General features: G+C 59.8%; 4 protein-coding genes across 6 annotated transcripts in view; 2 read left to right on the top strand and 2 right to left on the bottom strand.

Annotated features, from left to right (window-relative positions):
• Positions 1–5538: 5538 nt before the first annotated feature.
• MLST8 (MTOR associated protein MLST8) lies at positions 5539–9267 on the top strand. Of its 3 annotated transcripts, none has more exons than XM_077762624.1 (9): positions 5539–5575; positions 6076–6273; positions 6448–6499; positions 6582–6744; positions 7074–7149; positions 7233–7385; positions 8160–8284; positions 8400–8563; positions 8665–9267. In XM_077762624.1, the coding sequence occupies exons 2-9, from the start codon at positions 6145–6147 to the stop codon at positions 8781–8783; spliced, it is 981 nt and encodes a 326-aa protein (XP_077618750.1). In that variant the 5' UTR covers positions 5539–5575; positions 6076–6144; the 3' UTR covers positions 8784–9267. The 3 variants fall into 3 exon arrangements, with proteins under 3 accessions (XP_077618750.1, XP_077618751.1, XP_077618748.1); XM_077762625.1 differs by having other exon boundaries at positions 5545–5575; positions 6106–6273; positions 6451–6499; XM_077762622.1 differs by having other exon boundaries at positions 5545–5575; positions 6106–6273.
• On the bottom strand, positions 9230–10217 carry BRICD5 (BRICHOS domain containing 5). Its single transcript, XM_077762626.1, has 4 exons — positions 9965–10217; positions 9823–9924; positions 9422–9575; positions 9230–9324 (listed from the first exon to the last, which is right to left on the bottom strand). The coding sequence occupies exons 1-4, from the start codon at positions 10106–10108 to the stop codon at positions 9230–9232; spliced, it is 495 nt and encodes a 164-aa protein (XP_077618752.1). The 5' UTR covers positions 10109–10217.
• A 3139-nt stretch (positions 10218–13356) lies between these two features.
• On the bottom strand, positions 13357–19724 carry PGP (phosphoglycolate phosphatase). The gene is made up of 5 exons (XM_077762779.1): positions 19610–19724; positions 14710–14872; positions 14418–14552; positions 13830–14368; positions 13357–13728 (listed from the first exon to the last, which is right to left on the bottom strand). Exons 1-5 carry the CDS (start codon positions 19722–19724, stop codon positions 13403–13405), a joined length of 1278 nt encoding a protein of 425 aa, XP_077618905.1. The 3' UTR covers positions 13357–13402.
• Positions 19697–19835, top strand: part of E4F1 (E4F transcription factor 1) — a 9669-nt gene continuing 9530 nt past the window's right edge. Inside the window, 1 exon segment of the mRNA XM_077762621.1 lies at positions 19697–19835. Coding sequence (XP_077618747.1) covers positions 19723–19835 — 113 coding nt within the window. The 5' untranslated portion in view covers positions 19697–19722.

The following is a 19835-nucleotide window of genomic DNA, read 5'->3' as shown; positions in this document are numbered from 1 at the left end:
GCAGGGCCCAGCCTCCCACACCTGCCACCAACAGGGGCTCAATCCCCCATCCCCAGCACCCATGGGGGGGGTCACAGTCTTGCCCAGCCCCAATCTGGTCGCCCACCAAGTCTGTTTACCCTCCAGCCTCCAGCCACAGACTCGGGAAGCTTCTGAGCTAGACAGTCCTGCTTAACAGACACTGGCCACTCGCACTTCCTCGTGCTCCCCAGCCGGTGCTCCCGCACAGAGCTCTCGCCCTTCTGACCTCCTGGGCTTCCAGAGCTCACCTTGTCATGGGCTGGGGTTGGAGTCCTGGCTCAGGNGGGGGTCTGGACGAAAGATGGCTTGACACCGCTCTTCCTACAGCTAGACCATCAAGCAGGTCCAGGAGGAAGGTGGCTGGGTCAGAGGCGGGGAAGCATCAGGCAGTAGGATCCCCCTGATCCAGGCAGCTCTCACCACGGGGTCTTGCTTGGAGTTTAGGGAGTGAGCCTAGGTCTCTCAGCATATGCTGGGCTCCCAGGCAGGGGATGGGGTCCCTAAACACAAAGACCCTCCCCCCACCCTTTATAGTAACCAATTCCTGGGCATCTGCTGGCTCAGGCACCATGCTGGTCACGTAACAGATTTACTGTGCCTATGTTACAGATGAAGAAACTGAGGCTCCAGAGAAGCCAAGTGCCCCACCTAAAGTCCTAGAATCTGAAGGTCATGTGTCTGAGCTTTGAACCCACACTCACCTCTGCATGTGACCCAGTTCTGCCTCTTACCGCGTTTCTTTTCTGGTCACTTTGTCTTTCTGAGTCTTGGCTTCCCCTTTGTAAAACGGGGGTTAAGAATGATAGCTTTCCTTAAGTGGCTTGAGGATTGTGACGCTCTCTGTAAAGCCCTTGGCAGAAGAACTTAGTAAGTGTTCACTAAATGGCTTCTGTGGCTATTGTGATATTCTTGCCTCTCCCAACCTGGGCTGCTGGGTAGCGAGTATTCGTTACTCATCCACTGTATCTGCAGCCCCCGGCAGTGCGCGTGGCACACAGGAAGCATTACAAAAAATACAAAGAAGAAGATAACTATCGTCCTCACCATTATTTTTACGTTTCGGCGACCAAGGTAAACCCCTCTGGCCCGAGCCTGACATCTGCAGGCCCTGGGGCAAAGGTGCACACAGAGGCCCACACAGCAAATGTCCCGACACTGAACTGTTACAGGTCAGACTGACAACTCGGTGAACAAAATAGGTTCTTTCCTCCTACCTTGACAAGTACACCTTCATCACGGCCCGAGAGGCTAAGTTCCAAACTAGAATCCTCTGAGCAGTGAGCTGGTCCTGTGCGCAGCCCCCCTGCCCCACCGCGGCTGTATCTGTAACCCACAAGTGGGCACCCCAGCGTCACCTCCCAGACCTGCAAGCGGGTACCTTGCTGTGTGGTCCACGTTCAGGAACTGAAGACGAGAGCGGTTACAGATTCTGCTCGATTCGCGCTGCTAGGTGAGGCTACTGGCCTGGGAAGGGTCAAGAAGTCCTAGATGCACTACTGACCAGCCCAGCAACCTTGGAGGAGCCCTGACACTCAGCTGCCTCATCTGTAAAATGGGTCAGCGGCTTTGCCCGCAGCCCAGGGCTCACGGGAGGGTCCACATGAAAACAGAGATGTGGGTCTGCCTGGGGTCCCCCCGGCCTGAGGAGGGGGTCACGAGGCAGGCCAGCTGCTCCAACTGGGGGGATGAGGGTGCAGAGGCGGGGCTTGGGCAGCCCTCCAGGAAGTCAGGCCTCTGAGGATCCCGGGAGGAGGGGCTGCTGAGCCAGCAGAACTGCTTCACTGCAGCCTGGGCTGGCCCCCTTCCCAGCGGCACGGTGTCTCCACTGGGGCCTGCGCAAGCCCTGCTCCCGCCCCCCAGCTCCAGGGGCTCCTTGGTTCTCCTCCAAGCCCTCCGAGGGCCCCGGTGCCCGGTCCCTTACGTATAAAATGGGATGACAAGTGTACCGTCCCCGTGGGCTGCTGGGAGCACGCAGCGTATGTCAGCCGCCATCGTTTCTATCATTCTCATGGACGCCACCTCTGTAACTGCTCGGCTGGTGCTTGCTACGGCAGAGACGCTCCACAGCCAGTGTACTGTGTCCCCACTTTCCGCCCGGCAGAGCTGCTGGAGCTGCTCAGGCTGCGTGGGGAGCCCTGCCCGGTCCAGGAGTTACCCCGACGCGTGGGAAACGTGCGGTCCCCAGGCTCTGCCCAGAGCTCCCACAGAAGAGGCAAACAGCTCAGGGCCTGGCCCCTAGGCCACAGGTGGGACCCCACAGGCGCCTGGTGGAAACTTCCAGACTTCCCTCTGCTCCAACCCTCCCTCCTGCCTCCTGCTCTCAGGCTCCTTTGTGGGTCCAGGACTGCTCTGGATGTCCTTCAGATGCTCGGGCTCACAGAGCTCCTCCTCTGCCAGCCTTCCGACCCCACGTATTCATCTGCCGCTCCCAGAGCTGCCCCGGCAGAGCTCACGTGCTTACAGAGGAGGATCAAGGGGATGCAAGGTGTCGGGCTGCCCAGAAGAGGCAAGGCCAGGGGAGAGCCGAGCCCAGCAGGACGGGTGTTATCACGTCCCAGCTGTGGGCCCTCAGATGTAGGACTCTTCGTCTCTGAGCCTCAGTTTCCCCATCTCCAAAACCTGTGTGGTTTCTTTCTTTTTTTTTAATGTTTTATTTTTTTCTAGGAGAGAGAGGGAGAGAGAGAGAGAGACAGCGTGAGCAGGGGAGGGTCAGAGAGAGAGGGAGTCACAGACTCTGAAACAGGCTCCAGGCTCTGAGCTGGCAGTCAGCACAGAGCCCGACGCGGGGCTCGAACCCACGAACCGCGAGATCATGACCTAAGCGAAAGTCGGACGCTTAACCGACTAAGCCACCCAGGCGCCCCAAAAATACCTGTGTGGTTTCTCGTTGGCACAGCCAGGGTGAAGACCTGATACCTTCTGGCAGTTTCTCAAAAAGCTAAACATAGAGTTATCATGTGACCCAGCAATTCCGCTCCTACTATACAGGGAAGTGGAAACACATACTCAAAAAGATACTTGTACTAGAATGTTCATGACAGTATTATTCGTAATAGCCAAAAAGTGGAAACAACTCAAGTGTCCCTGAGCAGATGAGTGGGTAAACCACATGTGGACCAGCCCCGCAATGGAATATTATGAGGCCACAAAAAGGAGTGGATGAACTTTGAAACATCATGCTCAGTGAAAGAAACCAGACACAAAAGCCAGATATTGTAGGATTCCATTTATATGCAATTTCCAGAACAGGCGAATCCATAGACACAGAAAGTAGACTGGTGGTTGCCAGGGGCTGGGGGTTTGAGTGGGGAGGGGTAATGGCGAGGAACGGCACAGCGGTACAGCATTTTCTTCTGGGGTGGTGAAAATTTTCTGGAACTAAACAGCAGTAGTGATCGCTCAGCACTGTGAATGTATTAAGTGCTGTTGGATTGTTCACTCTAAAAATGGTCAATTTCAGGAGCACCTGGCTGGCTCGGTCGGAAGAGCACGTGACACTTGATCTCAGGGTTATGAGTTTGAGCCCCATATTGGGTGTAGAGATTTCTAAAAATAAACAGATAAAACTTAAAAATATGTTCTTGAGTTTATTTATTCTGAGAAAGACAGAGAGAGAGAGCACACGCGAGCAGGGTAGGAGCCAGAGGGAGAGGGGTAAAGAGAATCCCAAGCAGGCTCCACCATCGGCACAGAGCTGGATGTGGGCTTGAACTCACAAACCGTGAGTTCATGACCTGAGCCAAAATCAAGAGTCAGAGGCTTAAGCCACTGAGCCACTCAGGGGCCCCAATAAATAAAACTTTTTTAAACAGGTTCATTTCATAGTCTGTGAGAACAATTACAACAAAAAACACGCCCAGGGGCGCCTAGGTGGCTCAGTCGGTTAAGCGCAGACTCTTGATTTGGTTTGTGGATCGAGCCCTGTGTCAGGCACTGAGCTGACGGTGCAGAGCCTGCTTGGGATTCTCTCTCTTCCTCAGAACAGTGTCAAGTTCTGAGGCCGTTGTCGCTGGCAGGATGCAGCACGTGGCCTCTGGAGTGGACAGAGGGAGAAAGCTGCAGGGTTGGTAGCTGCCAGGCCCAGGGGACTGCAGGGTGAAGGGGGACCCGTGCAGGCTTCTAACAGGGCTCAGACTTCGGGTTTTAAAAGACCCCTCTGCAAGGCGAAGGACAGCCTGGATGGGGGCAAGAGTGGGTATACGGAGGCAAGCTAGGAGGCTGTTCTGGGAGAGGGGGTGATGGACACAAGTGGAGCATGCCTAGCCGTAACACACTAGGGCACAGGCACACAGGAGGGGACGCCGTTTGGGGTAGGTCCACAATGAACTGTCTTGGCCAGAGACAGTGGAGGTGTCTGTGGGGACTTCGAGGGACAGTGTTTATCAGGAGCTGGATCTGAGCTGGACAGGGTGAAGGGCCTGGGAACAGGGAGGGAATCGGAAGCCCCAGCGAGCGGAAGAGAGCCCTCAGGGTGAACTCTGGAGGGGACTGGCCTCCAGGGGAAGGCAGAGAAAGACTGGCCGGAAGCTCAGCAGCAAGGGGGGCCTCCAGGAGCCGCCCTGCCAACCGCTGTACACTCGTGTCAAGATGCAGAAGGAAAAAGACCCATTGGGCTTGGCGGTGTGAGACCTCCGGTGACCTTGTGATCTTTTCACTGGAGAGCTGGGGGCAAAGACATGACAGTGGGCTGAGTGGTGAGTGAGAAGTGAGTCCTCACTGAGCTGGTGAGAATGGCCTTATGAGGCAGAGTGCCCACTGGACTGGAGGGGTTGGGGTTGTTTGATGGTGATTAAAGGCTAAGGGGAAGGAAGGAGGAAGGTGGAGAAGGTTCAGGAGGGCAGGTTCCTGGGCCCCAAAGCCTGGGGCAAGGAGGGGAGGTATGTTGCTGTGTTTGTAAGCATGGTGTGAAGAAACCATGCCGTTTTTCTGGAGGGTGAGGCCACAGCGCATGGAGTGTGGGAGCGCTCAGTGGAACAGGAAGCGGAGGGACCCCAGTTTTGGAGGGGTCACTGGGCTGAGCCGGCAGACAAGAGGGTCGGGCTAGCACTGATCAGGACTGAAAGGACCCAGACTGGGATTGTCACGTCTAGCAAATAAAACTACACTACACCCAGTTAAACATTTGAATTCCCCGTGGCAATCACCAGCTTTGTAGGATGGGTATATCGCGCGCAATATTTGGGATATACTTATACCAAAAAATAAGTTTGTTCCCTGAAATTCAGACGTTAACTGGGCGTCCTGTATTTTACTTGGGCATCCTAGCCGGGTGTGGGGATAGGGGATGCAGACAAGGGGGTGGGCAGGGCCCCCCCACCAAGCCTGGACTGGAAAAGGGGAGCTGTCCGAAGGGTGCGGTGCCCGAGTGGGGAGAAGGCTGAGGCCAGGCCTCACGGAGGCCTCCCCCCGCCCCAGAACTTTGGTCTCGCCCCACCACCCCCTCCTAAGTCCCGTGGTGTCGCCCTAGGCCCATCGATAACTCTACGCTCGGCCGCGGCCTCTATCGACTTGCTCCGNGTCCTGGGCCGCGGCGGAGCGCCGAGCCGCATGTAAGGTACGGGGGCCGCGGGGCGAGGGCCGCAGAGCGGCTGCTGGGTGGCCAGGAGAGAGCGCCTGGACGAAGCTGGCCCAGCGGGACGCAGCCCGGGCTGTGGCCGGAGCACCGGGAAGCCCGAGGGTCGGGCCGGACAGCGCCCCCTCCCATCAGGCCTAGCCGCGGGCCTTGCTACGCATGCGCGGCCGCGGCGCTCGGCTTTCCTCGCGGCCCGTCCGCCTCCACTGCGCATGCGCGGCCCGCCCCTGCGGCAGAGCGGCGACCTGGGCATAACTGCCCCCTGCCGGCGGCGGGTGGGGTGGCGTCCTGGCCGGGTCCGTGGGGCGCGGAACGGAGCACGTGCCTTGGAGCCAGGAGCTGTCCGCAGGTTGCCACGTGTTCTCTGAACCTCTAAGCTTCAGTTTCCTCATCTCTAACATGAGAATGATAATGCGTATCTCTCAGCACCCAGTGCACCCAGAGGGTAGCCCCTAAGTAACTGCACCCCTTCTCTTGTGCAGATGCTCTGACCTTTGACCCCTGCCTTTCAGAAGTCGGTCCCGTGCAGGCCCGAGCCTTCTTCCACACCCATGAACACGTCCCCGGGCACGGTGGGCAGTGACCCGGTCATCTTGGCCACCGCGGGCTATGACCACACGGTGCGGTTCTGGCAGGCCCACAGTGGGATCTGCACGCGCACCGTGCAGCATCAAGACTCGGTATCCTCCACTCTAGGGGGGCGGTTCGGGAAGGGCTCCCGGTGGGGGGGTGACAACCTACACACCGGAAGGCATGCCTGGGGTGAAAAGGAGGCAGCAGCCGAGGGAGGTGGCGGCGCCCTCGAGGGTTCTGGCTCCTGGACTCTGTTCTTCACGCTCCTTGACGGACCCTAGCAGGTGAACGCACTGGAGATCACGCCCGACCGCAGCATGATCGCTGCTGCAGGTACCTGTACCCTCGACCCCGGCCCTCGAGCTCTGCTGAGCCTCCGGGCGCAGCCGCTCTTCAGTTTAGCCTGTGCCCTTAGGTTACCAGCACATTCGCATGTATGATCTCAGCTCCAACAACCCCAACCCCATCATCAGCTACGACGGGGTCAACAAGAACATCGCGTCCGTGGGCTTCCATGAGGATGGCCGCTGGATGTACACGGGCGGGGAGGACTGCACTGCTCGGATCTGGGACCTCAGGTGTGGGGCCGTGGGCAGGAGGGGCCCGCTGCTGGGTGTGTGCGGCCGGGGGCAGCCCGGAGACCGTCTCGGGTCGGGGGCCTCCAAGCAGAGGCTGAGATGGGCTTCCCGTGTGGGCAGTGTCTTGAGGGCAGTGACGAAGGCAGGGTGGGGCAGGGGTGAAGCCACACAGATGAGGCTGGCCTCAGCCTTTACACCACACGGAGCTCTGGAGCACGAACTGCATCCAGTCCCGCCGTGAAGCGGGGCCTCCCCTGGGGGTGCCGGATGCAGAGAGCACGTAGTGGGGCGCGGATCGCATCCACCGCGGTGTGTGCCCTGCTCCAAAGGTCCCGCAACCTGCAGTGTCAGCGGATCTTCCAGGTGAATGCACCCATTAACTGCGTGTGCCTGCACCCCAACCAGGTGAGGGGCACGCACCGGGCCGGCCACCGAGGGGTGCAGGGGGCGGGAGTCTCCTGCCCTCACTCACCTGCCCTGCACCCCAGGCGGAGCTCATTGTGGGTGACCAAAGCGGCGCCATCCACATCTGGGACTTGAAGACTGACCACAACGAGCAGCTGATACCCGAGCCCGAGGTCTCCATCACATCTGCCCACATCGACCCCGATGCCAGCTACATGGCAGCCGTCAACAGCACCGTGCGTCCTGGGTGTGAGCGCGGGGGGAGGCCGCCTCAGCACCCAGCCCCTTATCCTGCTCTCTCCCGCGCATGCGTGGCTTCTTCCCCAGATGTTCCCTCACACTCCCCCACCCCCGCCCCCGGGCTCCAGCTCCAGCCACCAAAGCCAGAAACCTGGGCGTTGATCCCTCCCGCCCTAGCTCATCCAGTGGCCGTCACCTCTGCCTCCAGAGCATCTCAATTCTACTTCTGTCTTGTCCCCGTCTCCTCCTGGTCCCGGTGTGGCTCGTCTCCCTGCACATTGGCTGCGGCGGCTCTGCGGCCTCCCTCTGCCCCCAGACACTCTCCACCCCCCGCGTCACTCTCCCTCAGCTGCCGGAGGGCTCCATTCCCTGCATAAACCCCTTGGTGCCGTGGCTCCTCACCATGGCCTCGGGACGCTGGGGTTCAGCCCCGAATACCCTTTCTGGCCTCATCTTCTCCCCGTAATGTGCCTTACATCTCAACAGATCACTTGCCTCACGGGGTCCCCAGACTGCCCTCCTGCCGTCCCCGCTGTCTGCTGGGCCCTAGTCCCTTCTTGTTCTTCTCTCCCGTTGGGCAGCAGCATTCACGAAGGCCGGGCCTGGCCCCCTGCTCTCAGCTTGCTGGGTAGTCCCTGCAGGCAGGAGCAGAGGTGCCCGCCAACGTCCCCGGCCCCCGGATCGCTGCGCACGGCCCCCGAACTGGATGGCAGCCCCGATCTGGGTCCAGGGAGGCTCCAGGCTTCCCGTGACTCCCCGCCTGCTTCCAGGGGAACTGCTACGTCTGGAACCTGACTGGGGGCATCGGTGACGAGGTGACACAGCTCATCCCCAAGACCAAGATCCCCGCGCACACCCGCTACGCCTTGCAGTGCCGCTTCAGCCCTGACTCCACGTGCGTGTGGGCTCGGGGGGCCGATGGGTCGGGGCCTGGCTCGTGGATGGCAGGGTGGGGGCAAGGTGGGAGTGGCTACTGATGGCGCCCGCACGGCACCCACGCTCACCCCTAGGCTCCTCGCCACCTGCTCGGCCGACCAGACGTGCAAGATCTGGAGGACGTCCAACTTCTCCCTGATGACGGAGCTCAGCATCAAGAGCAGCAACCCGGGGGAGTCCTCCCGAGGCTGGATGTGGGGCTGCGCCTTCTCGGGGGACTCGCAGTACATCGTCACGGGTAAGCCTGTCCGCCACGCCCTCCTGTCCCAGTCCCTGCCAGCCCCGTGCGCTCTGGCCCCGGGGCTGCCCCCTGAGCTGCTGCCCGTGCCCTCCCCACAGCCTCCTCGGACAACCTGGCTCGGCTCTGGTGTGTGGAGACAGGCGAGATCAAGAGAGAGTACGGGGGCCACCAGAAAGCTGTGGTCTGCTTGGCCTTCAATGACAGTGTGCTGGGCTAACCGGTGACCCCTCAGGACCGCAGGCCGCCGTCCGGGCAGCAGCTGCTGAGGGTGTCTGTTCCGACGCATGGCTCAGAGTGACCGTCCCGCCAGCCCCGGCCAGCTGGACCTGAGCTGCTGGCTTGGACGGGCCAGGCCAACACACCCTGGGATCCTGTCAGCTCCCGGTGGCTTATGTGGACGTGACGAGTGTCAGGAGGCCGACCTGAGCCAGCCTGCACTTGTTTCAGCAATTCCAGATCCGCACAACCTAGGGGGTCTGAGGCCGGTGCCCCATCCCAAGCCAGAGCTCCCCCCACTCTCTGCCCGTGTTGTGTTCTGAAGCCACAGAGAACACCACCAGGCCAGGTAGAGAGTTTATTAGCCCCGCCGGCAGCGACCTTCCAGGCAGCTGGTGATGGGGACGGCCAGCTGGCTGGCCTGTGGGGCTGGGCCGGGCTTTGAGCTCAGTCTGGGAGGTAATAAAAGCAGACCGACACACAGATGTTGCTGGGGAAGCAGATGTCGATGCACAGGTAGATGAGCCGCTGCCTCCGTGGTCCTGGGGGAGGGGCCTCCTTGAGCCCCAGAGGGCCCCTCACCCTTCTCCCTGGAATGCCCTGCAGGAGCCCGGGCCTCTCAATATAGCCCCAACTTACCCTCTGCTCGGCGGGCCCAGTAAATGGGGGTCTTCGTGCAAAGGTGCCGCACCGACTCCCCCACCTGGGTGGGGTCCACCTCACGGTCCCCAAGCACTGCCAGCAGCTCCTGGGCATAGCGGGTGTCCCGGCTGGCGCTGTGGGACCCTCTGGCCTGCAGAGAAGACTCTGGTGGGCCATGGCACAGGGGCACCTGCACTTCCCCTGCCCGGGGCAGGGTCCAGCCCCGGACACACTGGCCCGGGGCCATCGCCACCCTCAGCTCTTGTCATCAGCCTCAGCCAAGGGAAGACAGAGCTTCTGTTCCTTGAAACCAGAGCTCCAGTCCGCCGCAGGGCCGGGGTATACACAGGACCCTTTGTCCCCTGTACCCAGGACCCTGGCCGCGTGGGGCCGCTTACCCTGGAGCTGTTCACCAGCAGCTCTAGGGTCTCGCGATCTTGGGGTTCCATCAGGCGGAGGAAGCAGGCCCGGTGTTCCGAGGGGCGGTAACAGACGCAGCCCTGGGGAGGCAGGTGGGTGAGGCGGGACCANTTCCTTCACGCTCTGCCCATCGAACAGCACTGCCCAGCTGCGGTTGCTCTGAGCCGGGGTCACCCGGATGGTCGCCACGTTCCGGGTCGCATCCACCTGGGCAGTTTGGTTGGACGGGGGTGCCCTGGGGCTTGGGTGGGTCAGACGGAGCATCTGTAGCAGAGGCTGAGATCAGGAAGCCAGAGCTCAGCAGGGCAGGCTGGGGCGGCCCCGGACATACCCCCAGTTCTCCAGTGAGGTTTCTGGCCCTTCCACCTGTCTGGTGCTCCTGCTGCTGCTCGGGGCCCTGGCTCCACTGCAGGGCTGGGGTGTAGCGGCCTCTCCTTCCCCCTCCCCCCCTACTGTGTGTGCCCCTGGCTGGGTCCCGAGGAGGAGCTCACCTTGGGAGGGCTGTGAGCGAAGCCAAGAAGTCCTCCAGCCACGGCCCCTGCAGCGGCCAGTGCCAGCAGCAGCAGCAGGCCAGGGACCTTCCAGCCCAAGACCTTCAAGCAGGGCTTGGCCTTCACCTGGGGGCACGCTGCGGTCAGTGGGGACTAGCGCAGAGACTGAGGAACAGGCTGGCCCCGGAAGGCAAGGACGGAGGTGTGGGAGGTGGGCACTGCGCTCCTGTCCCCTGCCCAGGTCAAGCCCTGGGTCTCTGTCCCAGGAGAGGGCACCAGGCGGTTGGAGGCACTCACCTGGCTGGGCCCGGAGCTCTCCTCGCAGCAGCCCTGCTGCTCCATGCTGCAGCCCTGGTGACAATGCGCTGATTGTCTGCTGCCCCTTGCAGTCAGCTAGGGAAACCTCAGTGCGGTGATGAGCCCAACAACTGTGCCGGCCCCCTCCTCTGACCCCCCTGCTTCCCGCCAGCCCAGCCACCTGATACCAGGGTCAGAGGCAGGACAGCCTCCATCCTGGTGTGTGTGTGTGGGGGGGGGGGGGGGGAGGGGGTTGCTTGTCCCTGTGCCTGGCTCTGACACCTGGCCATACCTGGCCGTGCAGACCAGAGGGCCACAGAGCATGGGTGTCAGGGAAATCAGGTCCCCCTGATTGGCACCAAGGGCAGCCCAGGCCCAGGCAGAATGACTTTACAGTCTGCTTGGGGACAGGCTTAATTTTTCTAAAGAGGCCGTTCCAATCTCTTTATTGTTACTTCTGGATTCCTAGGGCTCGACACGTGACAAATTGTCAATAAATGCATTTTATGAATGACTGGTAAGGGGGTCTGCGCTGCCTGTGTCCTTCGATCCCACATTCCCCCCTCTTGCCACTCCCCAGTCCCTCAGACACAGTTTGCAGGTTTGAGACCAGGATGGCTCCCAGGCAGCCTCCTGAAGCCACCGCACCCCTGGGGCTGCCCTGCCCGCGTGGGTGCACTGAGGCCCTGCTCTGCTCCTAGCCTGCATCTCCAGCTTCTTTGGGCTGTGGATTGCGACAGGGCCCTGCCGGGCACTGGCAGCTCGCAGGGGTGTGCATTCCTAACCAGCTTCACCCTGTGGCCCTTTCCTGTGCCTCCTTTTTCCCAGTTCTTCTGAACGCACCCCTCTATAATGGGCCTGGGATGCGGTGGTGTCGTGGGGGTCAGCGCCCCAGCTCTGGAACTGCAATCCCAGAACGTGTCCTTCTTGGAGCCCCCCCCCCCCCCCCCCCCCCCGCGCCCACGCTGGGCGAGGCTGCTGCAGCCTCCGTACAAGGGCTGCTGTCGAAACAAGGGCAAAGAACGCCAGAGTCAGCGCAGGTTTGAGAGTTTAATACAGATTTGGGTTCACACAGTGCAACAGGGGCAGAGACGGGGGGCGCTCGGGCTCCCGGGCCACTGCCCAGCGGAAGCGTTGCTGCCTGCCGCACCTGCCGCGTGCTCCTGGTGTGGTGACAACGCCCTGACAGGCCTGCTCAATATCCAGACCCACCTTGAGCCGACCTCGCAGAGCCAACGTCAGCACCACCAACCTCACAGGTGCTGGCCGCCCTTGCGCCGCCCCGCAGCAGAGTCCAGACCCCAGGCAGCCCGGCCCTGGGAAGAGCTGCGGGCTCGGGACTCCCTTTATTGCTGAGAATTTAGAGATTCAGTGAAGGAGCGGCCCTGGGGCAGGAGAGAAACCGGGCAAACGCCAGTGGGACACAGGGAGGGCGCCGGGAAGGAGTCTGCCAAAAGGAACAGCTTCCCAGACCCTGCCCTACGGGTACGGCTGCACAGTCTGCTTAGCAGGTCAGCAACTTAGGGAACAGGCAGGAAAGGCCAGGGCCCTCTGCCAAGAACCTTTGGCTAGCAGGTGGGCCCAGCCTGGCCTCCCGCTGGCCTCCCACAAGGGGCTCCAGAGGCAAAAGAAGTGGTCTCGTGGACCGTCGGCATCTCACCCCCACCCTGACAGGGCATGGGAGGACAGGAAGAGATCAGATGCCTTGTAAAAGGATTTCCTGTTCTTGGGGACACCGCTCTCCTCCCCCGCCCAGAGGGCGCCCAGGGCGACAGAGAGGCAATCGGTGGCCAGCACATGCCTGTAGCCTTGCTGCTGGCTGCGGGGCACGGAGACTTCTCCAGTGGGATTTCCCCTACAAGACAGAGCACAGCTATTAATGAACACACTTAAGATTCAATTCCACCGTTTGACAAAAGTTGTTCAAAATCGTAAAAAAATAATTTTTGGTACCAACGCTATTCTGAGCTCTCAGCACGGCTGCCCAGAGTTCAGCAAAGACATCCACACCCTCTTGGCTGCTCAGCCAATATGCTCAGTTCAAGTCAGCAGGATTTAAATGCACACTTGAGAAAACTGAGGCTTAGCTGGACGGAATTTACAGAACTCCGTGACCGCATGTAAGGTGTGGCAGCCCTGGGTATCTGAAACGGAACCGACACTTGATTGTGACATCAGAGTGGTTTTTAAGGAAGTGTGGGGTGGCGGCGGTGAGGTCAGCACCCTGCAGCCCAAGGACAGGGATAAAGCCTGCCCTCCACTCCCACCCCGCAGGTGGGTGTGCAGCAGGGCCACCCGCAGATGACCACGCAGACGGGCCCTGGGCTCTTTGTACACATTCCTCACGACACTCAAAATTATCGGACCGTCCTCCCCTTTACCTTGTAAAGGGGGCCCGGTCCCTGAATAAGATCTGCAATAAAACATGGAACATCCCTAGACCTGCCTCAGTCCCATGAGCAGGTGGGGTAACCAGCGTGAGGTTACCCGAATCCTGAGCAGATGCTAATAAGCCTGCCCTCGTCAACGGCTCTGGATGTCCAGGAAGCCCACAATGCCCTCGGGGTTTAAAAGTGCATCTTCAAACATAAGCATCTGTAAACATCGCCCCCCAAACGTTTACTTACAAGGTCAGCAACTAGTGCCTTTACTTAACTCCAAGTACACTCTTCGAAGCCACCTAGCTGAGCAGATGCTTAAGCCCCACCTATTAATTTGGGTAAGTGGTTTTCAATTTGTTTTATTCTGGAGATTAAAGACACTTAAGTCTTTAACCTTGAAGGGCGGGCAAAAGGTCAGCTATGCTGTCAACATAGAAGTCAGGGACCATTTTCTTCTTAGACACGCAGTCACTTTCCTGATTACTTTTCACATCCCCTAGAGTGGACACTCCGGTGAGGGTCAGGATGGTCTTCAGGCCACAGGTGACGCCCAGGAGGATGTCCGTGTCCAGGCGGTCTCCCACCATGACGGTGCGCTCCGGGTTGATGCCGTACTCCTGGGACACGCAGTCGAAGATGAAGCGGCTGGGCTTCCCTATGATGTCGGCCTGGCGCTGGGCGGCCATCTCCACGGCTCGGACCAGACAGCCGGTACCTGCGGGGCGGAGAGGGAGGGGAGGAGAGCACCCGGGGTCAGGGGACAGGAGCGGCCCGCGGCCCGCCCCGCGCCTCCCCCCGCTCCCGCCCCGCACAGACCCGCAATGAAGCGGCCGTTCTCGAGCGGGAGCCGGTTGTCCATGTTGGTGCCCACGAGCAGGCAGCCGGGCTGCTGCAGGTAGCGCACCGCCTTGGTGAGCTTCATGTAGCTGAAGTGCGGGTCGAAGCCCACCACCACGGCGCGGACGTCGGGATGGAGAGGCGCGTCCAGCCAGTCGCCGGGGCTGTCACCCTGCAGAGGCTCGGGCCCCACGCCCACGCAGGAGACGCCCACGGCCTTCAGCTCCGCGGCCAGGGCCTCGCTGCCCAGCACGTAGGCCTTGGGGGCCGGTGCGCCCGCCAGGCGCTGGCGCAGGTAGAGGGCGGTGCAGTAGGCCGTGCCGAAGACCTCGAGGCCGGCGCCGGGCCCCGCCGGGCCGCCGAAGCCCAGGCGCCGCAGCTTCTCGGCGTAGGCCTCACGGGTCTTGCTGCTGTTGTTGGTGATGAAGCCGAGGCGCTTGCCGCGGGCCCGCAGCGCCGACAGGGCCTCGGGCGCGCCGGGCACGNCACCGGCCGCCCCTCCCAGCCGCCCGCCGCCGCTCCCGCCCCGCCCCCGGCGCGCTCATTGGCCCCGCTCCTCGCGCGCACCGCCCATTGGACGCCACCTGCGCCAATCCGCCCCCGCCTCCCGCGGGCTGCGGAAACTCAGCGCCAACCGTCGCGGCCCGGCCCTGGAAGGCGGGCGGCCATTGGCTGTTGAGCCTGAGGCTCACCGGCGATTGGCTGGAAGGGAGCCAACCGGCATTCAGAGGGGAGCGTTTACTGCGGAAACGCTGCGGAGGAGCCCGGAGCCGGCGCTGGACGTAAGGCCGCTGTTCATTGGCGGCCGCAGGGCAGCTCGCCCATTGGCGGCGCTTGGTCAGCTTAGGTGACGGAGGACCTTAATCGAGTGACCCCGGGCCGGGCCGGCTGCCGATTGGCTGGCTTCTCCGCGGCTGGGGCGCGGCAGGGCGTTGGAGGTGGGGGCAAGGAGCCGTGGTCCTCCTTGGGGCCGGCGTCACGTCCGCACCTTTCCTGGGCGTCGCCGGGCCGTGCCCTCCGCCCTGGACACGATTCGGACACGGTGTTAGCGCGTGAGCCGATTATGACCAGCGCCGAGCGCAGCCCGGGGTCACTCCCGGAAGGCCTCGCGTTCCCGTACCCAGTCCTTCGCAAAAACGCTCTGCCTGTGCCTTAGTGGTCCGGTGAACGGAAAATTAATTACAAGGCGGCGGGATTAGGGTCTAAAAAGACCCTACGTAGAACACAGCACACACCATCATCGTTATTAGGTATCAGTGTTAACTTTTATTGAGGCGTAATACACAGTAAAAATGCATCGATCTTAAGTGTGCAGCCTGATGGAATTTTACATCCCTATACGCCTGTGTCAACACCACCCACGTCCAGCCACAGAATATTTCCATCGTCCCAGAAAGTTCCCTCACAGCCCCTCCCCAGTCAATAGCGGATACCCTCCCCCTCCCCCCCTTCCCGACTTCTGTCACCATGGAATGAGTCATAGCCGCCTCTGCCTGTCCAGATGGTCTCACAAACGGGATCTTGCCATGGGTGTTGCTTCTATGATCAACACGGTGTCTGTGAAATCCGTCCTTCTCTGTTGTTTTAATTGCCATGTGAGCCATTGGAAGAATATAGCTGTTTGTTCTCCAGTAGATGGACGTTTGGTCGTTTGCAGTTTGGGAGCGTTGTAAATAGTACTTCTGTGAACGTTCTGGTTCCTACACACTCATTTGTGGACACAGGCACTCATTTCTCTTGGATGAAATATAATTACGACTGGAATTGCAGGTGCAGCAGGTAGGTGTTATGTTTATTGTTATTGCTTCCAGCAGGACCAGGCAGCTCAGCTACGAAGGCCCCGGTTTCTTGAAAGCCTACCCTGCGACAGGTGCCCCAGACCCCCAGCTCCTGGAGTGTCAAACCCCTGCTCTTCTCTCGGGCCCCAGGTCTACATAAAGTCTGCTCTGGCCCCACCCCCACCCCCAAACTCATGAGGTAAAGCCAGTGACCTCGGTTCCCTTAGGGCCCTGTTGGCCTGGGAAGGCCTGGAGGAGATCGGAGGGGCCATGGCGCACAAGGGCTGGGCATGCCAGTGTTCCTGCCTGGTGCGCCCTCCACTCACAAGGGAAGCACCTTGCTCCCAGTGTCTTCCCACTCAGTTTTGGTGGCGGAGCTGACGTGGGGAAGAACTGGATTTGATAGATCAGAAATCCTGCTTTAACCCCAGAAGCACCCAGGACGTATGGTCCGCCGGCCAGAATGGGAAGTGCTGTTGCTGCCCAGCCAGGGGCCAGCTTGTACAATGTCTGCCCAGGGGCCTTGGTCTAGTGGGCACTCAGTAAGGATCTAGGCACCCAGCCCTGCTCCTGACCTGCAATTCCCTTGTCAGGATTAGAGGACAGCCCGAAGAGGCAGAGGCTATTAGTATCCGCATTTGTGGACGAGGGAACTGAGCCGCCAAGAGTCACCAGCTGGACGAGGCAGAGTTGGGATTAACTGACTCCAAAGTGGAGCTCTGCCAGAGCTGTTTGCTTAGCATCCCCTGTGGGTGGTAGGGACTGAGCCGGCGGAGTGGGAAAGGTGGGGCGGCCAGTATCGAGAGGGGAGACGGTTGTGGACATGGTCCTGCAGCAGGCTGCAAGGGACGGTGCACGTTATGGCAGGGGGGCTGACCTTGAGTGAGGTGCCCTGTATAGAGGAGGGGAAAGATGGGGGATGATCATGATGTGTTCCCGACACACAGTAGATGCTCAGTGTGTACTTGCGAATGGATGGCACCAGGGTTCCCCAGAGTGAGGAAGCCCCCACTTTGGGCTGAATGCGGCATGGATTTAGATGGTATAAGGCCAGACACCAGACACTATTTAATTTTAATAGCCTCGCATGGATTTAAATTGTATTAAAAAATGGGGGCACCTGGGTGGCTCAGTCAGTTAAGCATCCGACTTTGGTTCAGGTCATGATCTCACGGTTCGTGGGTTTCAGCCTCGTGTTGGGCTCTGTGCTGACATCTTGGAGCCTGGAGCCTGTTTCAGATTCTGTGTCTCCCTCTCTCTCTGACCCTCCCCTGCTCACGCTGTCTCTCTCTCAGAAATAAATAAAACATTAAAAAAAATTTAAGAAAAGAAAATGATGGGCCGCCTGGATGGCTTGGTCGGTTGTGTCTGACTCTTGACTTCAGCTCAGGTCATGATCCCATAGCTGGTGGGATCGAGCCCCATGTCGGGTTCTGCACTGACAGTGAGGAGCCCGCTTGGAATTCTCTCTCCGTCCGTTTCTCTCTGCCCCTCCCCTGCTTTCATGCTCGCTCTCTCTCTCAAAATAAATAAACATTAAAAAAATTGTATTAGAAAATGCAAGTAGCCATTGAATCTGTTTTCGCAGATGGTATGTATTGCTTCTAATGAGCTAAGTAAAAAAGGGAGTCATTTCAAAAGTCATTTCAAGGGGCGCCTGGGTGGCTTAGTCGGTTAAGCGTCCGACTTTCGCTTGGGTCATGATCTCGCGGTTCGTGGGTTCGAGCCCCGCGTCGGGCTCTGTGCTGACTGCCAGCTCAGAGCTGGAGCCTGTTTCAGTCTGTGACTCCTTCTCTCTCTGACCCTCCCCTGCTCACGCTATCTCTCTCTCTCTCTCTCCTAGAAAAAAAAAAAAGTCATTTCAAGTGGCAAAAAAAAAAAAAGGAAGCAATCTAAACATTCTTCAGCATGGGATTCGTTAAATGAACTAAATACATCAAAGAACAGAGGTGCGCAGTCCTCATAAAGGGTGATGGAGTTTGCGTACACCGGGGTTCACATGGAAGCCCATGCTGAGGGCTGGGCGGGGAAGGAGGCCGTTTGGGGGAGTGGGGGCTCTGGTGTCCCCGTCTTCCTCTGGGCGCTCTACCTTTCAGTGACCTTAGGCCTGTCCGCCCCTGTGCCCACTGGCCTGCCTGGGCTCTAGCGGAGGCAGGACCCGGGACTCAGTGGAGCGGGATGCCCGTTCCTGAGCCCCAGGGAACCCCAGGGCAGGAGCGCTAGGCTGCTCCTGACACGGCTCGGGAGCACGCAGCAGGGCAGCCTCCCTGTCGCCCCTGGGCCAGCTTCTCATGTCCACCCACACTCAGGCTGTCCTTGGCCTTTGAGACCCTTCCCTATCCCATTCCTCTAGGGCTTCCTCTCTCTAATGCTGGCTTCCCCACTACTGTCGTCCCGGTCCCCCCTTCCCAGAGGCCCCCTCCACGTGCTCCCCACCTCTTCTTCCTCCTGTTTGTCTCTGTCAGAGACCATCCGTGTGGGATCTTCCTGCCTCTATGGTCCTGAGGTCCTTTTATCCGCACAGCAGTCAGAGGGATCCTTTCGAAATGCTTTCACACCATCTGCTTATCCCCCTACAATGATGACCAAGCCTCATGCAGAAAGCAACCTCATCGTTACCCCAGTCTGACCTCTGATGATCTGACCTGTGCTTCCCATATCCCAGCTCCTGCCAGGCCAAGGGTCCTGAGGCGCCCAGCTGGGCAGCACCAGCATGGAGACCGTCTCTGCTTGGTGTCCTTCCCAGGGCAGAGCAGCCTACTCTCTGCCCCGGCCCCCGTGTCTCTGCTTGGTCTTCCCTAGAGGTGAGCCTTCCTGGAGGAGGCCAGTTCTGATTCATCCGTGTCCTGGCATTCAGCACCGGGCTGGGCCATAGAACCCTGGGGGTTTCCAGCCCATGGCTCTGTGCAGACTTTGAGTTTCCAGTCTGCCCTTGGGCAAGCATCCTATCAGTACTGTGCCTCAGTTTCTTTATCTTCAAAATGGGGGTGACTGGTATCTTAAATGAGAAGATCCTGTAAAGTGCTTGGCTTCAAAGAGCTAACTAAATATTACCTTAAAAGAGTAAAAGGAATTTGCACATGCATGCTCATGGCAGCACTAGTCATAATTGTGGAAAAGGTGGGAACAACCCAAACGCGAATAAATAAATTGTGGTCTAGCCAGGTAATACAATATTGCTCAGCCTATAAAAAGAAATGAAGTACTGACATGCTTAAAACATGGATGAATCTGGAAAACATTATGCTAAGCAAAACAAGCCAGATGCAAAAGACCACATGTGTAATTCCACTTATGTGAGAATGTCCAGAAAAGGCAAGTCGTTACAGACAGAAAGTGCTTGCCAGGAACTGGGAGAAGGGGAGAATGGGGGGTGAGTGCTAACGGGGCAGGTCTCCTTTTGGGATGATGACAGTGTTCGGGAACTTGGCGGCGGTGATGGTCACACAGCATTGTGAATGCACTAAATATCGCTAACGGTAAATCTTACGTATATTTATTACAGTGTAAAAAATATACGTAAGTATAAAAAAGGCTTAGCGAAGCTACCCGTAAGCCAAACCTAAATCGGGTTCTTGTGAGCGCGGCAACAATCACGGGAGGCTCTGACCCGAGGGGTTGGGCTGCGGCGACGAACACCACACTACCCGCCGGAGCTGGGGCGGCGTCCCGCCGGCGGGGCGTCCGCGGCCCCACCACCCGCTCAGCCCGTCAGCCTCACCCTTTCTTTCCTAAAGCTCTCAAGGTCTGACGCGGCTCCGGAAACCCAGCCCTCAGCCCTGCTCGCCTCCGGTATGGCCACGCCCCGTCGCACCAAGCCACGCCCCGCGGGCCCGCCTCAGGCCCCGCCCCTCCGCTCCAGCGTAACCACGCCCCCGAGCAGCCCCTCCCTGTGCCTTCTCTCAGGGAATCTGGCCCCGCCTCTGAGGTTCTAGGCCCCTCTCCCCAGGCTCCGCCCCGCTGCCCGTCTGTCAAACGCACCTGGCCCCGCCCCGTCGTCTTCCTCTCGTCGTTTTCTCTCGCTAGCCTCAGCGCGGCCCGTTGTTATGACGACACGGTCGTAAATCCGCCATCTTCCTGCGGCGCGTTGCGACATGGAGGGCGCGATGGCAGTGCGGGTGACGGCCGCGCATACGGCAGAAGCCCGGGCCGAAGCCGGGCGGGAGGCGGGTGAGGGCGGGGGCGCGGCGGCGGCGGCGGGGGGGGG

Source organism: Crocuta crocuta, unplaced genomic scaffold (genome assembly GCF_008692635.1).
Source record: "Crocuta crocuta isolate KB4526 unplaced genomic scaffold, BGI_CrCroc_1.0 scaffold234, whole genome shotgun sequence".
Classification (NCBI taxonomy): Eukaryota; Metazoa; Chordata; class Mammalia; order Carnivora; family Hyaenidae; genus Crocuta; species Crocuta crocuta.
The sequence above is the reverse complement of the archived record's forward strand: the minus strand, read 5'-3'. Positions and strand labels throughout refer to the sequence as shown.